Consider the following 20,699-nt stretch of genomic DNA (forward strand, 5'->3'; position numbering starts at 1 on the left):
GAACACTCCCTAGACCGTCCCCCAGTTCTAGGAGCTTCCCAGCAGCCACAGGCTCAGCTTCTCCCACCCGGGGCAGGGAACGAGCCCAGCTGGGCACTCGAGGAGAGTACCAGCCTCTGAGCTGGAGGCCGCTCTGGCTTTCCTTCTGCTTCACACCCTGTAGTAGACAGAAAAATGGCCATGTCCTAATCTCAAAGTCTGTGCAGATGGCCACTTACGTGGCAAAGGAACCATCCTGGTGGGATTAGGGTGAGAGTTTTGAGATGAGAGATTATCCTGGATTATCTGCGGGAGGCCCGGAATAATGGCAAGTGTCTTCCCCTGAGAGAGGCAGGAGGCCAGAGCGGAGGGGAGATGCTGTGCTGCTGGCTTGGAAGGTGGGGGAAGGGCCCACAAGCCTGAAGCTAGGGGTGGTCACTGGAAGAGTGAAGCCTCCCAGAAGAGCCAGCCCTGCTGACACCTTGATTTGGACGGGTGACATTTGATTTTGGAATTCTGACCTCCAGCTCAAAGAGATGGAAGCTCCCCTCCAGAGTGGTGCCTCCGAGAACACAGAGCTCCTGCTCCCCCGGCATGCAGGTGGGGGGCTCTCTTCCCAGGAGGGGCAGGATGTCAGCATTTCTCAACCTGACCCAGCGACCTGGTGCTCCGGTCAAGTCCTGGGCAAGTGCAGGTGGGAGTTGGGGGCTCCCTTCCTCTGCCTGGCCCCTGCTTGTGGGATGGAGACCCCACCATGGGCACCGTGCACTGAGAACTCGGGGCCCCAATGGCCCTGGCACCTGGGGCAGGGGTTCCAGGCTGGGGGAGGCAGGCTTAGGAGACCTGAGGCTGCAGTCCACCCCAGACCCACAGTGTAGTCAGCATCTAAGACCAGGTGTCACTCAGAGGGAAGCACACTGTCATCTCCAGCCCCACACAGACACTGGGCTCCCGGGTGCCTAGGACGAGGAGGTGTGGGGAGGGGAGGGGGTTGACGGGGTAACATCAGAGGCTGATGACTAAACAGGTGTGGCAGGATTTCCTTTTAGTAGTGCAGGCCATTTGGGGAAGATGTATTTTTTTTACTTACCTTGGGGGAGACAACACTTAAAATCTCACACCAACACAGAACACAAAAGAGGCTAAGCTTAACCACCAGGACACAACAGTGCCATCTCCCAGCACCTTTCCAGGAGCACATCCCTCCCCCTTCCCACCTGCCTCCGGGCATGACCCTGCTTGGGACCCACACCCCAAGAGCTTTTCTCAAGACATTCGGGTCCTGAGTTCAACCAACTAGAACAAAACATTGGGAGTGAAATAGACGCCTTCACCTTGGATGCTTAGTTTATTATCAGGCCCGAGAGTAAGGCTTCATTGTTATCGGCTGACCCTGGGGTCACCGGGGCCAGGCTGCCTCCTGGACACTGTTCCTATGCTGTCCCCAGCTTCAAACCGCGGGGTGTCTTTCCCCAGGCTTTGTTTTAAATGGGATGCATAAAAAAGAGCAATTTTCTGGATTTTTTTTTTCTTAAATGAAAGTCTGCTTGTCAGGCTGCCTGGGTGGCTCAGTGGATTAAGCCTCTGCCTTCGGCTCAGGTCATGATCTCAGGGTCCTGGGATCGAGCCCCATATCGGGATCTCTGCTCAGCAGGGAGCCTGCTTCCCTCTCTCTCTCTGCCTGCCTCTGTGCCTACTTGTGATCTCTGTCTCTGTCAAATAAATAAAATCTTTAAAACAGAAAAAAAGAGAAAGTCTGCTTATCAGTTGTTCATGACTTTGCTGCCTAGCTCTTTTTGCACTGAGTTTTTTGGTATTTCTTGGCACTGATGAGCCCACCTCCTGCTTCGGGAGGTCACCTCCCTCTCTCTGGGCCTCAGACCTCCTGATGAAACAGGAGAAGTTCACTTTCACCACTGAGGGGTCCCAGGGGGCGGAGGGGGCGTCTACAGCCTTTGAGGCCCGAGGCCACGAGGAAATGGGGTGGGAGGAATGATGTCAACAGGATGGCTGTGCGACGATCCTGTCCTTCGTGTGTCTCATTCTGATCAATTCTGGGATCCAGCCAGAGACCCAGAAGTGCAGCCTCACACCTCACAGCCTGTTTCTATACCTCGGGGCAGGGGTGCTGTGTGTGGCTCTGGGCTCGAGCTGGGATGGACAGGGTTCCCCAGTGTCCACGCCGGCGCCCTGGATGAACAGGCAGCCCGGGCACATGTTCGGCTATTTATAAGACAAAGAAGAAATAATCCCAGGGTAACACCAGGTGAAAGCAGAGGCCACGGACTAAGCTGCCCCAGAGGATTGTGAGGTAAAGGGTTGGCCTGGGACCACGGATGGCTCCAGGAACCCCATAAGGGCCCCATCTGCGTGTTCACTATGCGGGGGTTCAGCTGCATCGGACGCTGAGCCACAAGACCGAGTCAAAAATCTCATTTTTGTGTGATAATAATGTATTTCCCTGGCAAGCAACACCGCCAGGCAGGACTTCCCACACTCTGCCCCTGGGCGAGTGCGAGGCCGGGGCTGGTGTTGATGTGGAACTCCCAGGAAACCCGGATGTGAAGGCCACCTGGCTGCGTCCACTGAACACTGTGGCTTGAACACAAGTGGCTGGTCTATCCCAAAGAGTGGACGGACCAGGCCAGCAAAACCCAGAAGCAGACCGTGGTGGGAAGCCAGGGAAGACCTCTGCCTTGACACCACCGCTGGGCACCACCCGAGTTCTGCCCACCCCCGAAGGGCCAACCGCTCTCTGGGCCTCAGTTCCTCACCTACAAAACAGGGGTGACATTATTGTCGTCCTTCCGTCTCAGGAGCTGGAACATTTTCTGGGGGTATTTCTTGGGACTGTCAAGTCTATCTGAGGTGTCTTGATACTTTCAGACTGCTCAAAAATTAGAGTAGTTACAAAGGTTTACAAATATTGGGGGTGGGTTTAAGGCCATTGAGACACCCTCAGCTCAATGGGGGAGACTTCTGGGGGGAAGCCAGCTCCATTGGAAGGTCTGGGCATGGTGGTCTGGGCTCGAGCCCAGAGCCACACCAACACTGGGGTTGTTACTAGGATGAGAAGGGGCCACGGAGCCCTGGAGTCAAAATCTCAGCTCACCCACTCTGGAGGCAGAAAACCCCCGCGACAGGGGCAATCACGTTGGCGATCTTCTAGATCCACGGCGACGCCCCCATGTCTTCCCAGATCTGACGCGGAAGCTCCAGTTCCTTGTGGCCTACCTTGAACTGCCATGAGTCCCCCACTTAGGAGCAGGTTCCAGACAAAGTTCTGCTTCGGAGCCTGTAGCCCTTCGGGGCAGGCGCTTGCTCAGGCTGGGGGTGGTGTGGCGGCGTCCGATGTTTTATTTGTCGCCTTTACTGCCCACACACAGGTGCTTGCCATCGTGCTCTTTATGCGCTTCTGCACGTCAGAAGTAGTTCGTAAGGATTTTTTCCAAGACAATGTAGGCCTCGTGCCACCAGCAAGGAGCAACAGACACAAGGAGAGAGGCCGCTACCAGTGACTGTGGCTCCCACCAGTTAGAAATTATTTCCCTCAGCCACTGGTAAGGGAAACAGTCCACCCCGAGCATGTTAGATAGTGGGGGGAGACCACCCAAAGACTAAAATTTTCACCCCAGGGGCACCTGGATGGCTCCGTTGGTTGAGCGTCGGACTCTTGGTTTTGGCTCAGGTCATGAACTCAGGTCATGGGATCAAGCCCCACATGGGCTCTGTCCTCACCGTGGAGTTGCCTTGAGACTCTCTCTCCCTCTGCCTCTGGCCCACTTGCTTGTGTGTACTTGCTTGCTCTTTCTCTCTCTCGTAAATAAATAAATAAATCTTTAAAAAAGGTAAAATCAAATTTTAACACAGATGATTCCCAGGGTGACTGAGCAGATGGTTCAAAGTTCGTCTGAGAAGCTGTGTGCACTCACTCAGGCGGGCCCTGGGGCCTCAGGGCCACGGGCCTGGCAGAACAGTCACCCCTGGAAGGGAATCCATCCACAGGTCCCACTATGTGGGACATTCTATGTTAAGCATGCAGGGGATAGGGAGAAGAGCAGGGATGAGATGTTAAAATCTCTCTGTTCATCTGACCAACACAGGAGGCTTTCTGTGCTGCCCATAGTCAAGGTAGTCTTCCTTCTATTCTCAGAGCTCGCAGCCCCCAGGGCCAGCCATTTTCAGGCTGGGTCTGGGCTCTGGACAGTTCTGTCAGTCTTCCTGAGGCCTAGGAATGTTCTCTAATCTTTCCCAACCCCCGAGGGATGTAGACATAATTTCCCAGCATCCCACTCGGGTTCTTTGTGTAAAAGCAACAAAAACTACCCCTGAATAACTTAAGCAAAAAGGGAAAGGATGACAGGAAATGGGAGAGCCCTTTGGGGCCAAGGAACAAAGAGCCGGGCTTGGCAGAGGCTGGGACCTGCGCAGGCCCTGGGGGCCTGAGAACAAACGCTAATGGTTGCTTCATCTGGGCCTCGGTGCTGAGCACAGTCTGAGCTAATGTGGAGGGTGGGCAACATGTGACTCTGTGTGTGTGTGTGTGTGTGTGTGTGTCTGTCTGTCTGTCTGTCTTTTTCCCTTCATCCTTGTGCCACTCCAGGCAAGACTGAACCACCAAGGAGGGAGGGTTCTATCTTCCCTGGCTAGAGGAGGGCCGGGCATCTTCTCTGACTGGATACCTGTTAGTTTGAGGTCATTCCTCAAAAGCCAGTGGGAGCATAACCAGAAGACAGGAGTTTGGACTCAGGGTAGAAACAACATTGATAGATCCAGCCTCACCCCATGTTTGCTCTGCCTCATGGTTTTTGTCCAGACTTTTTCACAACCCATCTGTCTCCCCAGTAGGGCCCAAAGTCAAGGACAAGGACATTTTCCTGCACTTCTATTTCCCTCCAAGGGGTGGGGGCAGGGTGGGGGGAGGGGATTCGACACTGGCCTGATCACTTAGTAGCCATCAGTAACTACTGATGGGAATGAGTTCAGTCAAATCAAAGAGAAAAATGAAATGCAGATCTTTTAAACATACTTTCTGGCAGTTCAAAACATCTTTGCACTCTAAGGTAAAGTGATAAGGATTAAACATATCAAACTGGCGTTTTCTCTCTGAGGCCTCTGGAAACCCTCTTGCCCCCCACCTCCCCTGGGCTGGGCGTTTCTCTGTGGTATTGCAGAATACTAGAATGATTTTGTCTTTTACTCTCAAGACATTGCATCCAACAATGAGGGTTTTATTCTTAAAGTATGAAAGAAGGCTCATTAGATGCCAAATATTCATTTCCGTCCTTGAGAAAGAAGGGAATACCAATTACAGCAAAGTCTTGTTGATTTCGTCAGTCCACTGATGACAGGGCTCCTTTACTTTGCTCCTCACCTCAGATGCAGGTTGCCTATGTTCTCCCAATAACCAGTGCACCTTCCTTTCAGAGATGTGATGACTTAGCCATTGCGATTTCTCCAAGAAAGGGACCTGCCATCACAGGAGCAAGCTGGTCTGCTTCTCATGGTCCATGTGCAACAGGCAGCTTTTCTATTTTCTATGGAATAAACATCAGAGTTTAGAAATAAACATTTTAAGGTCGATTTATGGTCAACTGATTTTTTTATAAGAGTGCCAATACCATTCAACGGGGGAAGAATTGCCTTTTCAATAAAGGGTGCTGGGACTGTTATGCCCCCCCAAAAATGGGTCCGTGATTAAAGGAGCGAGACTGATATAAAGCAAAGTCAAGCAAAGCTTTATTTTGTGCCAAGCATCAAGAATCAAACTGACCAGCCAGGGCCACGCCTCTTACAGAGAGGGCGACCCTTCTCTGTTTCACAGACTAGCTTTTAAGGGCAAAGGCCATGCGTTTGGGCCTGGCCACTCACAGGTAGCCAATGAGATTGTAACACACAGAGAAAGCTGCACAGTGATGCTAGGTGACCAACTGAATTACAATTTACCCTATAGTAGACATTTGACCTAGCCTATCACACCTTTGTTAGAATTGGCACCCAAAAGGCTCCCAAAGGGCGGGGCCCATACTCCTTGGTAGCTAGGGAGACAGTATGCAACCCCCCACTGATGGGATGTCTCCACCTGGCCTGACCCACCCTTTTATCTGGGCTTTGTTACCTGGGGCTGGTTTCCGGGGACTCGTTTCTTTTTTAATCAGTCCCCTGGGGGAAGGGGAGCAGGGACAGTTTAAGGGTTAAACAACAAGGTTGTTGTTTAACCTTAATGGAAGCCTCTGATTAAATAGGTCCTTACAGGGACAACTGGAAATTCATACTTTTGCATGTGGATATCAATGAATTTGAATCCCCTGCCTCATACCATATACAAAAGTTAATTCAAAAATGGATCATAGGCCTAATCATAAGAACTGAAACTACAACATTTTGGAAGAAAAAATAGATGCAAATCTTCATGAGCTTAGGTTAGGTATCACTGTCTTAAAAACAGTACCAAAAGCACAGGTGACAAAAGAAAAAATTGATAAATTGGATTTCATCAAAATTAAAAACATTTGTACTTCAAAGGACACTAACCAGAGAGTGAAAAAAAACCCACAGGATGGGAGAAATATTTGCAAATCATATATCTGATGAGACTTATATTTAGAATATACAAAAAACTGTCATTACTCAATAATAAAAAGACAAATAATCTAAATTCTAAATGGACAAAGGATTGAAAATGGGCAGAGGACCTGAATAGACATTTTCCAAATCAGACATCCAGACGGCCAACAGACATATGAAAAGATGCTCAATATCACTCATCATCAGGGAAATGCAAGTCAAAATCACAATAAGATAATCGCTCACACTTGTCGGAATGGCTAAAATAAAAAAGACAAGCTATAACAAGTGTTGGCCAGGAAATGGCGAAAAGGGAACCTCATGCACTGTTGGTGGGAATGCAAACTGGTGCAGCCTCTATGGAAAACAATATGGCGGCTCCTCAAAAAGCTAAAAATAGAACTACCATATGATCCAATAATTCCACTACTGGGTATATTTACCCAAAGAAAATGAAAACACTAATTCAAAAAGATACATGCACCTCTATGTTAACTGCAGGATTATTTACAATAACCAAGGTATAGAAATAATCCAAGTGTCCATCGATAAATGAATGGTTTAAAAGATGTGGTGTATATACATGATGGACTATTACTCAGCCATAAAAAAAAGATTGAGACCTTGCCATTTGTGACAATATGGATGGACCTAAAGGGTGTCATGCTATGTGAAATAAATCAGAGAAAGAAAAACATCATATGATGTTACTCAAATGTAGAATCTAAAAAACAAAACAAATGAACAAACAGACTCATAAATATGGAAAACAACTAGTGGTTGCCAGAGGGATGGGGGTGGTGAGACAGAAGAAATTTGTGAAGGGGATTAAAAAGTTCAAAACTTCAGTTATAAAACAAGTAAGTCACAGGGTAGAAAAGTGCAGCATAAGGAATATAGTCAATAACACTGTAATAATTTTATGTGATCACAGATGGTAACTGTACTTATGGTGAACATCTTCTAATGTATGCAATTGTCAAATCACTATGTCATACACCTGAAACTAATATAATGTTATATGTCAACTCTACTTCAATTAAAATTTTTAAAAACTAAAAATAGGCAAGGGATTTGAATTTTCCATAGAAGACAAAGAGCCAATAAGCATACAAAAAGTTGGTCAACAACATTAATCATCAAGGAAATGTAAATCAAAACCACAATGAGATACATCTCACATCCACTAGGATGGCTAGAATCAAAAAGACAGATAATAGCAAGGGCTGGCAAGAACGTAGAGAAATTGGAACCCTTATACATTGTTGGTGAGAATGTAAAATGGTGCAGCTATTTTGGAAAACAGTTTGATAATTCCTCAAAAGGTTAAATACAGAGTTAACATATGACCCGACAATTCCATTCCGGGTGTATACCTAAGCAAAATGAAAATGTGTGTCTACACCAGACTCTGCACACAAGTGTACACAGCAGCATCATTCACAATGGTAAAAAAATGGAAACAATCCAGTGTCCACAACTGATGAATAGATTAATACAATGTGGTATCCACACAATGGAACATTATTTGACCATAAAATTGAATGAAAGGCTGATACATGTACAGAGCAGAGAAATCTTGAAAATATTAAGTCAAAGAAGCCACTTTAAAAAAAAAAAAACATATATTGTGTGATTCCCTCTATATGAAACGGCCAGAATAGGCAAATCCATAAAGACAGAAAATCAATTAGTGTTTGCCAAGAGTTGGGAGAGAGGGGCTAAGAGTGACAGCTAAGGGGTCCCAGATGCCTTTCGGGGGATGATAGAATGTTCTAAATTGATTTTGGTGATGGTGGCACAACTCCGTCAACATATTGATAACTATTAAATTATATACTTTAAATTGAGACCATATGCTGATTTACATCTAAAAGTTGTTTTAAGTGACACATTCTTATACACTGCACAGATGTCATGGGGGTAGATAGCTCCTTGCATGCCCATTCCATTTAATGAATGTTCCTTCATTCAGAAACTCTAGCATTGCCAACCATGTGCCAGATGACGGTGGGGTTGATGAGGGGACCAAGACCCAGTCCTGGCCTTTTTGACACTCACGGTCTCTCCACCGGAGTGAATACACACCCAAAGGCCTCTAACAGGAGAGGGACTGTGTGTGCCTGTTAAGATAAAAGCACAAAGTGTAAGGAGGTGACAAAGGAAAGAACTGGAAATCCAATTCTTCCTTCCTCTTGGGGAGGGAGATGGGCCTGGTACAAAGGGAAACAGGGTTCTACAGAAATTTCCCTTCTCCTTCCTATGGGGGTTCTCCAAACCACCCCTGCTGGCTGGATGGGTGAACTGATGAGTACCTGCTGAGTTGGGTGTCCTGGGAGATTCAGGGGGGACTAAGGCATGGCCCGTAGTGCCAGGACTCCACAGCCGCCCAAGGCAGAGACACTGTGAGAAGTTGACAAACAGAGCCCATGACCTGTAGAAGGCAGCATGTGACAGCTGCTGGTTTGAGGGCCCAGGATGGTAAGTGCTGCAGGAGTGCCCATGTCCTGCTTTGGCTCTTTTCAGACTGTGTTCCTTAAGTCCCCCTGTGTGGGCAGCTGCCTCCTCGGCCTGTCCATGTGGACTTGGACTTGTATGAAGGGCTGTGTGGCAGTTGGTTTAAATTGGAGTTAGGGATGAGATGAGAGCAGGAGAGGGAGGTGATCTATGGAGCACCTGACTCTGTTCCCACCTTTTAGAGACCTTATCCTCCTCCTCCTCCTCCTCCATGTCCGAGTGCCCCAGCTGCACCTTGCTCATTCAAACCCTGCTCCCAAGAAAAGATCTGATCCCCGGGCCCTGCAGTGTGCATCAGCTCCTCCCCATGTAGGCTGAAACCCCACTAGAAGGACACTTCAGCAGCTCAGGAGTGGGGCCCCCAAACCCTTCCTGCCCCGCCCCCACAGGCTTAGGCCCAGGGGCCCATTCTAATGCGCACAGAGTTGCAAGGGCCCAACCCACTGCGATTAGTTTTTTCCATCAAAAGCAGGCAAGCAAGAGCCGTGCTGGAGATTTCAAGTTGAGGTGGGGGCGGGGAGAAGTGTTTTAAGATATGCTTTTCCCTGTGGAGAGAAAGTCCACCCCAAGTGAACACAGGACCTTAGGTGAAGGCTTGGCTTTCTGGGCTCCAGGTGAGGGCGCACGCTGAGGCTTGTCAAACCTGAGCAGCCGTCCATGACGAGGATGAGGCCCCGTCAACAACGTTCTCAAGTGAAAGGCTCAGAAAGCAGCAAAGGAAAAGAAATCTAACTTTCAGGAAAACCCTCCAGCCCATGACACTCTGTAACCTGAGTGAGGAGCCAGAGGACCCTCCTGCCCCCCAGGTAACTTACTTCCCTCCGCACAACCTGTGACTTGGTCTCAAGGACAACAGGGCTGCTGTACCTCACTGCTGAAATGCCACTTCCTCTACCCGAGCGCCCGCACCCTCTTCTTCCCCTCCAGCACCTGGCCCTCCTTCTGGAAGCCTCCTCCCTTAGTTCTCCACAGAAACCAGCTCTGGGTGGTTTAGGCATTAACGGAATTAATCTCAGGTGGCTCACAATCTCTGGGAGGACGGTGACCAGGATGGAAGTTGCTGGGTAGCCCTCTACAGAGGTCGCAAATCCTCCTCAGGACTGGTTTGGAGAGGAAGGAGCATGGCCGCCATGGCTAGGCATGGATGCGTGGGTGCACCGGGGCCAACTACACCACCGCTGCCACAATGCCACAACAACGTCCACCAGATGGGGATGAAGCTGCCACCAGGCTCTAGAAGTGTCCGCCCATCAGAGCTGAGGTCACCCACCCTCACTGTGGCCACAAGGGAGCCCGACACAGTGAGTACCTGACATTCTCAGCTTCTCCGGTGGGAAGAGGGAACGGCTTCATCACGTGGGTCATTCCCCCAATACAGGAAGGAGATAAAGATCACAAGGCATGATGGATAAATACCCAGAGTAAGGGCATCCAACCCCACTCTCCTGCTCCCTGCCTTCCTGAGCATGATCGCTTGAATTTGACAACAGTCACTCAGGCCGCCATGGCTGCGCTGGCTATGCAAAACATGTGGATTGAGGTCCCAGGCCAAGTGCAAGGGTCCCATTACTTGGGAGAGCTCCCTAGAACAATGTTCTGCACCCAGCAGTCACAGCTACTTCCTCTGGGCCAAAGGCTCTGCTTCCCTGGACTACAGTAACCTAGAGGCTGGAACATATAGACGTCTCTAAAAAGACGTCCTTTTACATTTCTTTTTTCAATTAAGGTATAATTGACATATCACATCATATGGTTTCCGGTATATTTGTACACGTTGAAAAGTGAGCACAATAAGTCTAAACCCCATCACTGCACATAGCTGCACATTTTTTCTTATGATGAGAACCTTTAATTTCAAATATTCAATACAGTGTTATTAATTATAGTCACCATGCTGTACATTACATCCCTATGCATCTATTTTATAACTGGAAATTTGTGCCTTTTGACCCTTCATCTATTTTGCTCATTCCTCTACCCCTAGCCTCTGACAACCACCCATCTGTTCTCCATATCTACGAGCTTGTTTTTGTTTCAGATTCCACATATAAGTGGCAATCATACAGGACTTGTCTTTCTCTGTCTGACTTATTTCACTTAGCACAACACCATCAAGGTCCATCTATGTTGGGGCATATGGCAAGATTTCATTCCTTTTTAATGGCTGAATGATCTTCTATTATATACACCACGTCTTCATCTACTCACCTCTCTGTGGATACTTAGGTCGATTCCATTTCTTGGCTCCTGTAAATAATTCTGTACTGAACATGGGGGTACAGATATATTTTCAAATTAGTGTTTTTGTTTTCTTTGGGTAAATGTTCAGAAGTGGAACCTTGGATCATATCCTTTTACATACTAAAAAAGGGGAACCTGGGTGGAGTGAGGACCAGTGCGACCTCTGTCATGCTCCTGGAGCAACAGAGATGTTCAAACCACCCATCCCACTAGAGTTCATCAGAAAATAACTTCCGGGACGCCTGGGTGGCTCAGTTGGTTGGACGACTGCCTTCGGCTCAGGTCATGATCCCGGGCTCCCGGGATCGAGTCCCACATCGGGCTCCCAGCTCCATGGGGAGTCTGCTTCTCCCTCTGACCTTCTCCTTGCTCATGCTCTCTCTCACTGTCTCTCTCTCAAATAAATAAATAAATAAATAAATAAATCTTAAAAAAAAAAAAAAGGAAAAGAACTTCCTACAGCGGACAGTACTGACAGTATCTTTCTGTTGACCGCACACTATTCTGGGCAGCGTTTTGAAAATGAAACTGATTTATTAAAAGCTTATACAAGGAGACAAAAAGGGCTGAGGTTGAGTTGACTGCTTTGCTGTGGGAAGCAACCCCAGATCATGAGAAGGAGTACCCTGGGGACCCAGCAGTGGCCTGAAAGCTTAGTTCTCCTGTCCCCCTTGTTCCATTAACTGGCCACATAATCCCCTGGGCAAGTCACTTGGGCCTCAGTTTTCTTGCCTGCAAAACAAAGGTGAACCCCTCTGGGGTGCTTGTGTGACAAACATCAGGAATCCATATAGAGGGGTGTGTTGAGATCAAGACTGGGGAAGGGGGTCTGGGGGTCTCCTGCAACCTGAGGGCTGGAAGCAGCTGGACCTCAGGAAGGTTGGGAAAGTGATCTTTTCTTCAACTACCATTTACTGAGCTACCATGCTAGGTGCTGGGCCATTTCAAGGCCCTGGGATCCAGTGATGAACAAACCCCAGGATCTCTGCTCTCAAGGAGCTTATGGTGAGCTAGCGAGCACATGAATACCTGTGATGGCACACAAGATATCACATGCAATGAACACATGAAAGGAGGCTAACATGATGGAGTGCAGCTGCGGGAGGGGTTCTTTTAAAGCGCCACTCCCAGAGGAGGTGACATTTTTTTTTGTTTAAAGATTTTATGTATTTGTTTGACAGAGATCACAAGTCGGCAGAGAGGCAGGCAGAGAGAGAGGAAGGGAAGCAGGCTCCCCGCTGAGCAGAGCGCCTGACACGGGGCTCGATCCCAGGACCCTGGGATCACGACCCGAGCTGAAGGCAGAGGCTTTAACCCACTGAGCCACCCAGGCGCCCTGAGGAGGCGACATTTAAGAACTTTCCTCATTGTCGGGAATGAAGGAGCTTGGGAAAGATAAAGGTTAAGAATTCCAGGCGGGGGGAGTGACATGTGCAAAACCTGGGATGGGAACAGCTTATGCTTGCTTGTGTGCCCAGTGTGCCCCGAGTTCCATCAGCCAGAGCAGGTGGTCTGCATGAAGTCGGAGAAGGAGGCAGGGGCGTGGAGGGCATCTTGGTACTGATTCTTTTTCCACCTCCACTCCTTACCTGTCTTTCTCCCTTCTGCAGACTGGTTTCCTCCGCTGTCCCGGACACACAGCAGAATAGGACTGCCCTTGGGTACCAAGTTCACCCTTAGTTGATTCACTCACAGGGACTGTCTCAATCATTTTCCAGGAAAGTGCTGGTCACATGGGCATCGCTGGTCCAGTTACCTGTAGCCCAACCACGGCAGATGCCTGGAGCCCAGCTGGGCCCCAGGAGTTCAATGGTGAGAACCGGCAAGCACTCCAAAATTACCTCCCCAAGATGGGACTGGACTAGGGGGCCCTCTCCAGCCATAGGATTCTGAGAGTGAAGAATCCACACTGTTCTGAAGCAGTCTCAACGTTTGAGGGGAGTTGATTTAAATCCATTCTCACACCTAAGTGAGCACCAGAGCTACCTGCATGGAGTGAATTTCTAACAAGTTCTGATGATGCTTTAAATGCTTTGGTTACCAAAGCGGGGTCCAGCTCCCTGGCCCTGCCAATTTCTTCAACCTGCAGGTTTTGGAGCCGGCAGGACTGGAGTCAGGGTAGGCATGGGCAACCAATGTTCTGGATCCCTCTGGACACCAGGGTTTGGAGAATCATGGTTTTTAAATGTTTCAGAACGCCAGAAAGGTGTCCAGCCACTAGTAGTTGGCTCAGTGTCTTTAAATGGTTAAAATGGTTAATCAATCAGTGTGTTTGGATTGAGACAAAACAAGCCCTCCACTTTGGAGAAAATGGCTTTGTCAGAAGTAAGAGCCCTTTTATTTTATTTCTTGTTTTTATTTTTTTAAGAGCCCTTTTATTCTGGGCATTTTCATTTCTCCCCGCAGGAGGAGACAGGGTCCCACTCATGGCAGGGCTCGCTCACTTCTCAGCGTCCGTAAATACCTGGAGAAAGTTTGGGGACCCCCCCCCCACCCCGCGCCAGCCCTGGCTCCCGCGGTCCCGCTGGAGGCCCACCACCTGCTGGGAGGTCGGTGCCGAAGCCTTGAGGAGGGAGTGGAGGGGGGTCCGCCAATGAAGCGCCGAGGAATTCCATGACCTCATCGGGAGGCTCTCTCACTGGCTGCCGCCGTAGTCCCAAACCCGCCCCTTTCATTAGAGCTCAGGATTTCTGCGTGGGCCCCGCCCCCTAGAGTGAAGGCCCCTTGGGTTCCTAACCGGGTCTGCAAGCTTTGCAGGATTCCTTTCAAACAGATTCCCCAGAAGAAAACTGCTTCCGGAGAAAGACTTGAGTGTTCTTTCAACCTGCCAAGAACAGGTTTTCTGCGCTGACTTTTCACTGATGTTACTGGGGTTTGGCTGGTGCTTGCATCCTTTCTAAGCACCTGACACATCACACTTACTTCCCACTTACTTTAATCGTGTATTCTACCGAGCTTTGTCTTCCTTCCCAGTGGATGAATTTCTCAAGTCCAATCATACTGCGGAATGCTAGTGATCGTCTCTCCCACATGTAACCTGGGAATTAACTGATGTTCAGAGAGGGAATAGGACTTTTACAAGGTCACACAGCAGGTTAATTACAGAGATGAAAATCAGATCTGGGGCTTCTAACTCCAACTTCGGCGTCACACATTCACCACTTCGGCAAGCAGACCAGACCAGAAATCATTTTCAAGGCTTGGCTCAGGGGTTACCCCCTCCAGGAAGACTGCCTGTCCTGAAGCCCCACAGCAGGCCAAGGACTTCCCCAGTCCCAGGCAATCCTGTAAGTCCCAACTACAAAGCTATTCTTGACCTCTTTGTCCCTTTGCCCAACTACAGTGTAAGTTCCTTGAGGGATGGCATCACATTTTATAAACTTTGTATCTGCAGAACCTAACACTGGCATACGATAGATGCTTAATCAATGCTTGTTGAATAAAACTGTGGAAACTTTGCCTGGTAGTGGCATTGTCCAGGGAGAGATCACTCGCAATTCCTAACAAAAGCAGATTCTGTGTTTTTGAGGCTCTTTCACACAGAATGAGAATTAGCTTCTTTTTACTAGTAATGTGTTTGAAATGAAAATGTCACAACTGTTTGCTAATACAACTCTGTAGGAACAACCAAATCCTTTGTGCTCACCGGGTTCCTGATTGCCCTTTCAAACTCTAGATGTGTGAATCAACCATTTTTCAAATCAAACCAGCCCATGTGTTTTCCTCTGTGCAAGGTCTGCCAGGAAGCATAAAAATCATCCTAGTTACACTCTTGACTAGGTGACAGGTACAGTGTTCTCCCCCTATATCCATGTAGTTTCTGATCTTTACGTTGCTGTTCATTCATACATACAGGTGGGTGTTTTATCATCAGCCCATTCTTTGCCTTTCTGGAATAAGGTAGAACAGGTTGTATACTAGGTACCAGGAACTCAGAGTGTGAAAAAACATTCATGAGGATAAGGGATTCCTATCATACAGCCTTAAATGCAAACCAACTGGTTGTTATTATGGTGTCCAAAGCCTATGCAAGGTCATTATGGATGGAGATGGGTGGTGAAAACTCACAGAACTGGTCCAGCCTCATCCTGCGGAGGAGACACAGATCTGGGACATGTGGATATTCTCAGCCTTGGAGAGGTAGGCTCAAAAATGGAACCAAGACAGTTCTCAGCTCTTTTCCAGGGCCTGAAGGTTGACCTTTTAAAGACTTCCCCTTCTCTGATTCCAAATCCATGCTCACCAAGCAATCTCTTAACAACAGTTTCAGCTTTGCATGCTTAGGCCCTCCTTGAGCCACCAGCCAGCTTCCGGTCCCTGGCGATCTGGCTAGCCCTGTCAGATGGCAACAGATGGAAAACTAGACACACCGGCTTCTGTGTTCGCAGTGGGGCTGCGAGATTCCTGCTCGTTTGTCCCAACAGTGGGAACCATGACTCCAGGCAGCAGCAGGTGGCCTTTGGGAAGAAACTCAGGGGCCCTTAAGACACTTCAAGGGGGGAGGGGCCCAGAGCCATCTTGAGTCATCCTCAGAAATCCTGCTCATCCCAACAGCACAGACGCGGCCTTGTTCATCACAGTGTGGGCGCCGGAGGGATGATACACTGACGGGGACCGACAAGGACATTACCAGCACACCCCAGAGCACTGCACACCAGAGATAAGGAAGGAATCACAGCCTTCAACAAAGGCCGCAACAAGGACAAATCCAAGAACACCAAGAGCAAAAGAGCAAGTTACGGAACAGGACAGCATCTTTACAGAGCATGAAACCAAACAACAGTGCACGCTGGGCTCCGTAGAGGACTCGCAGCCCAGGGGCAGCAGAAGGCTGCTCCAGAAACAAAGGGAGGGCATAATAAGCACAAAGACCAAATGGTGGTTAACTCTGGGATCGACAGGTGGAGTCCTGGTATTCTTTTTACTATTTTATTACATAGGTGCCCCCTAATTATATGTTTTGTATGTATGAAATATTTCATAATTACAAACCATCCCAAGGCGTGGCAGCGGTCATTACTCAAGCCCCAAGCCCACAGGCTCTGGCGTGCCTCCCAGGTTCCTCTGGGCATGGCTGCAGGGTCACCTGCCCCTGCGGTAGCTGCTCATGGCTTGCACCTCCCGGGGCGCAGGCCACCAGACCACAGGACTGCCACCCAGCATGCTCAGGTCAAAGGTTAGAAGTGACGTTCTGTCAGCATGCTGAGGCCTTGGTCCTTTGCCCCTTCTGGATTCCCATCGGCCCCTTCCATCTGAACCACTGGCTTTAGCAAGCTGATTCCCACTTCTGCGGGCCTGTCTCCTGGGATGTCCGGGCCTCGAGTTCACCCATCCAGTGCAGCCCCACTACCTTCCTTCTACTCATTCATCCTCTCAGCAAATATCTGTGGAGCACCAACGACAAAATCCCCCAAAATCCTCTGCCCTCATGGAGGCTACATTTGAGTGACGGGAGAGTGACAATAAACACTGAATTAATACCTAGAAATCAAGAAAGAAGGCAAAAACCACAACAGAACAGAAGGATAGGGAGTGAAGGGAATGGCAGGGAGTGGGTTTAGATAAGGTGGTTGGGGAAGGCCTCCCTGAGGAGGTGATCTTGGGACAGAGACATGAGGAAGGGAAGAGGACCACATGGGTATTTGGAGAAGAGCCTTCCTGGATGAGGGAGGTCCAGGGCACGGGCCCTTGCCCCTCTTCTTGCCTTGTCCTCCTGGAAGAGAAGCTGAGGGAAGCCACTAGAGTTTCCCCCAACCCACCCCAGCCCAGACCTCAAGCACCCTCCCCCGCTACTCCCTCATCTCCTATTCTAGTTGCAAAGGAGACCCAGGCTTTCAGGGGGAAGGGGACTGGGAGGTTTCCAGGCCCCAGAGGCACCCCCATTTGCACTGACCTTTGCTCTGAGCCTTTAGCCTGTCCCCACTGCTCCTGGTAAGCCAGATTTGCTCTAGGGATTAGCAGGAGTTATACCCTCTGAGCCATCTTCCACTTCTGGGCATCGACAGGCCTCAGGGCTGGGTTTGGCCTACAGGCTGTGATTTTTCACATCCTTGTCAAACCTGTAATACCAGTGTCTGGAAAAAAGATGTTGGCTTAATTACTATTATTAGCACCAATGACTTCCTACTCCTGAATTTCCCTGAAGGCCACCTGCAGGTAAACTTACCTGGAAAACAGTCTGGAACTTCTCCACATGCCATCTCTTGAATGCCTCCAGGGCTGTCACAGAAGCTGCCAGAGCAGCCCGGGCCGTGGGTGAGGACCAAAACGGTAGAGAGGTGAGACTGAGTCCAGGGGCTGCGGGGCCCATCCAGGGCTCTGCGCGGTTCTTTCTCTGGGCAGGTCAGGCTGACAATATTTGGTAGCTTCTGATCCTGAAACCTCTGCCCCAGCGACCCCAGGACTCAAGCAAATGGCCTTGAGTACTCTGTTGGGGTCTGCTATTCCCAGGGTGGTCTGCCGTGAAGATGGACACCGTGAAGATGGACACCGTGAAGATGGACATCATCACAGATTCTAATTGTTCTGTGAAGTCCTAAAGGAAAATATTTGCAGGCTGATTCCAGACCTTGGAGATCTCCCACCTCATTCATTCACTCTTTCACTCAAGCCGCTATGTTGTGGGTGCAAGGGGGACAGAGATGCAGAATGAGAGCTCACGTTTTTTGTATTCTTATGGTGTAGTAAATTTTAAGTGCTTTGCTTGTATTTCCTCACTGACTTCTCAACCAGCTCTGTGGGGGGTAGGTGTTCTACCTGAAGAGCTGTGAGCAGGTGAGAGACGGAGAGGTTAAATGCCACTGGCCAGGCAGCACCCCCTGAGACAGGGTTCAGGCTCCATTCTGCCCTCATGAAGACAGAGGCCTTGTCTTGGAACCTATCAGCTGGTGGGGGCACGGAAGGAACAGCAGCAGTCACATCACAGCGTCGTGGCTGAGGCGGAGTGACACTCGTCACTACAGAGCCCTATCACAGAGGGAGATAGCACTTCTGGGGGGTCCACAGGATCTGTCAGCCGTGGAGCTAGACTCCTGGGCCTCAGTCTCCAAGAATGCACAGGAATGTCCCTCCTAGGTCAGAGGGGAGAGAACATTCCAGGCAAACATCTAGAAAGACAGATCTCCATGCGAGAGCTGACAGGAGAATATGAGGCTTTTGAGAGGAAGGGGAAATAGTTACTGTGGAGATTCCTTCTCCACTTCCTCCTCTTCCCGCTTGATGGAACCAAAGGGACAAGGTACAAAAGGGTCCCTGGTAAAACTTTAACATATCCCCTTCCTGCAGCTGTCCTCGGCATCTGAGACCCTTCAGGTCAAATTTTGAGGTTGGGGGTGCCTGAAGGTTGTGCTGGTCATGGCCAAAGTTATCTCCTAACCTTCCCTCTTCACATCCAATATCTCATTTCAGCTACCTCATGGTGAACTGCCGTCCACAAGGTCTGTTCTCCCGCAGCTGCTGAGGAGATAAGAGATGGACAAACCTGTGTGAAACTCTTGGAAAGCTGGAGTGAGGCACCTGGAAGGGGCAATGCTGATGATGACAGTGCTTCCTCACCCTTGGTGTTCCAGAGCTCCATCCTCGAATGCGTGTCCAGAATCCAACATCGTCACCCCAGCGCCAGCTATCACCCTGGTGTATCCACAACCATCCCTCTCCTGAGCTACTGGTGGGATTCTCAGCACAACCGCCACAGTCATAGTCCTAAAATATAGGTCAAGTCCTTCATGGGCCTCCCATTTCACCAGAGTAAACGCCAAGGTCTTTATAATGGCCCACAAGGCCTGCCAAGAACTGAAACTCCTCCTCCTACCTCTGAGCTCTCCTGTGTCACCTCGCCTCCCTCACCACACTCCAACCACTCTGGTCTCTTTGGTCTTATGCTCTCACCACAGGGCCTTTGCATGGCTGTTTCCTCTGCCAAGAATGCTCTTCTCCCAGAGACAGCCTCGTGCTCTCTCTCACCCTCTTTGAGTCCTCATCAAATGTCACTTCCATGAGGTTGTTGCTAACATCCCACTGAACACTGCAACACCTTCCACACCCCTTGCCCCCCGACTCTTCATTCTCCTCATTCGGCTTTCCTCTATTTCTTCAAGTAACCATCTTTACTTTCTAACTTAGTACTTTATTTTGTTTATTTATTCCCCTGACTGGCATGAAAGCTCTACCAAGGCAAACATTTTGTCTGTTCAGTTCTGCACTGTATTGCCAGCATCTAAAACAGTAGCTAGGACACAGCAGGTAATCCCTACATAGTTATCAAGTAACTGAAGGAATGCACACCTTGGACACCTGCCCCCAGCTCTCAGTCTGCGGAGCCCACTGGTGACTCTGCATCCCCCTCAGAGGGGCAAGGGAGTGGGCATCTCAGCTGCTAGCAGTCCTTGCCAGGCTCAGTGCAATTCGGCAGTCAGTTGGGGAGCCCCTGGGCAGGTGCTGTGCAGGCCTGAGATGGAGGACTCCCCGCCCACCTCATCTGGTTGGGGGCTGAGGCCGCCAGGAGCATGGGGGGCCTGCTCAGGGGGACTGGCCAACCCAGGCTCAGGGGATCTACTTGAAATCTGAGATGGCGGGACAAGCTCAGGCAGGCCTACCGTGTCACCCCCGCCCCCCGCCCCGCCCCTGTACCGCCTCACACCAGGCCCTAGGAGCACTAGTTCTGCCGGGCCGGTGACCTTCCCCAGGGTCACTGCCCCTTTTAGGCCTCATTACCATCTGCCCCCTCGCAGTTTCTCCCAGACCATCCAGCCTGCCGGGCCCTCACGCCTCACCCCCCCCCCCCCCCGCCCCTCCTCACCTGCCTGCACCGCGGCCGCTCCCCCAGCCCTTCCCCCTCGGGTCTCGACCCCAGTCCCCGCCCCTGTCCCACTCCGCGTCCCTTTCGCGGGCCTCCCTCCCCTCCCTGGCCTCCACCACACCTCGCCCCTCCTTGGCCTCGCGCTGCCCCCAGCCCGGCCCTGGCCCCGGTCCCCGCCTGGCTGCCGCTCCGGCCCTGGCCGGCAGGGGCCGCTCCTCGCGGCGCCCGGGGCCCCGCCGCCGCCCGCCGCCGCCGCCCGCCTCCCCGCCCCTTCCCCAGCCGGCGCTCCCGTTACGCCGCGGAGCCGGAGCCCGCGCCCGCGGCGGCAGCGGGAGGCGGCGGCGGGGGCGCCCGGACGGCGGCGGCGGGGCCTGCGGGGCCTGCGGGCGGGCGGGCGGGCCGGGCCCGGCCAGGCCGCGATGGCGACCAGGAAGGCGGGCTCGCGGCTCGAGACGGAGATCGAGCGCTGCCGCTCCGAGTGCCAGTGGGAGCGGATCCCCGAGCTTGTCAAGCAGCTGTCGGCCAAGCTCATCGCCAACGGTAGGCGCCGGGCGCGCCGGCCTGGGCTGCGGGGGGCACCGCGCTCTCCTCCGGGCCG

At 50.7% G+C, this 20,699-nt stretch overlaps 1 protein-coding gene and 1 long non-coding RNA gene across 8 annotated transcripts in view; one reads left to right on the forward strand and one right to left on the reverse strand.

The window, feature by feature from the left end:
• Positions 1 to 5,264: 5,264 nt before the first annotated feature.
• Positions 5,265 to 20,133, reverse strand: LOC125105666 (uncharacterized). Of its 4 annotated transcripts, none has more exons than XR_007128982.1 (3): positions 17,471 to 20,133; positions 17,198 to 17,378; positions 5,265 to 5,516 (listed from the first exon to the last, which is right to left on the reverse strand). It is a non-coding gene; the product is annotated as an uncharacterized LOC125105666 (long non-coding RNA). The 4 variants fall into 4 exon arrangements; XR_007128981.1 differs by lacking the exon at positions 5,265 to 5,516 and having other exon boundaries at positions 16,256 to 17,378; positions 17,471 to 19,005; positions 19,588 to 20,133; XR_007128980.1 differs by lacking the exon at positions 5,265 to 5,516 and having other exon boundaries at positions 16,256 to 17,378; positions 17,471 to 18,756; positions 18,859 to 20,133.
• A 309-nt stretch (positions 20,134 to 20,442) lies between these two features.
• TTC7B (tetratricopeptide repeat domain 7B) overlaps positions 20,443 to 20,699 on the forward strand; it is a 247,823-nt gene continuing 247,566 nt past the window's right edge. For 3 of the 4 annotated variants that reach the window (XM_047739337.1, XM_047739338.1, XM_047739339.1), the window contains exon 1: positions 20,443 to 20,641. In XM_047739337.1, the coding sequence (XP_047595293.1) occupies positions 20,521 to 20,641 (121 nt within the window). In that variant the 5' untranslated portion in view covers positions 20,443 to 20,520. The remainder of the gene's footprint in view (positions 20,642 to 20,699) is intronic. The other variant, XM_047739340.1, reaches the window with a different exon arrangement.

This window comes from Lutra lutra, chromosome 7 (assembly GCF_902655055.1).
Source record: "Lutra lutra chromosome 7, mLutLut1.2, whole genome shotgun sequence".
Lineage (NCBI taxonomy): Eukaryota > Metazoa > Chordata > Mammalia > Carnivora > Mustelidae > Lutra > Lutra lutra.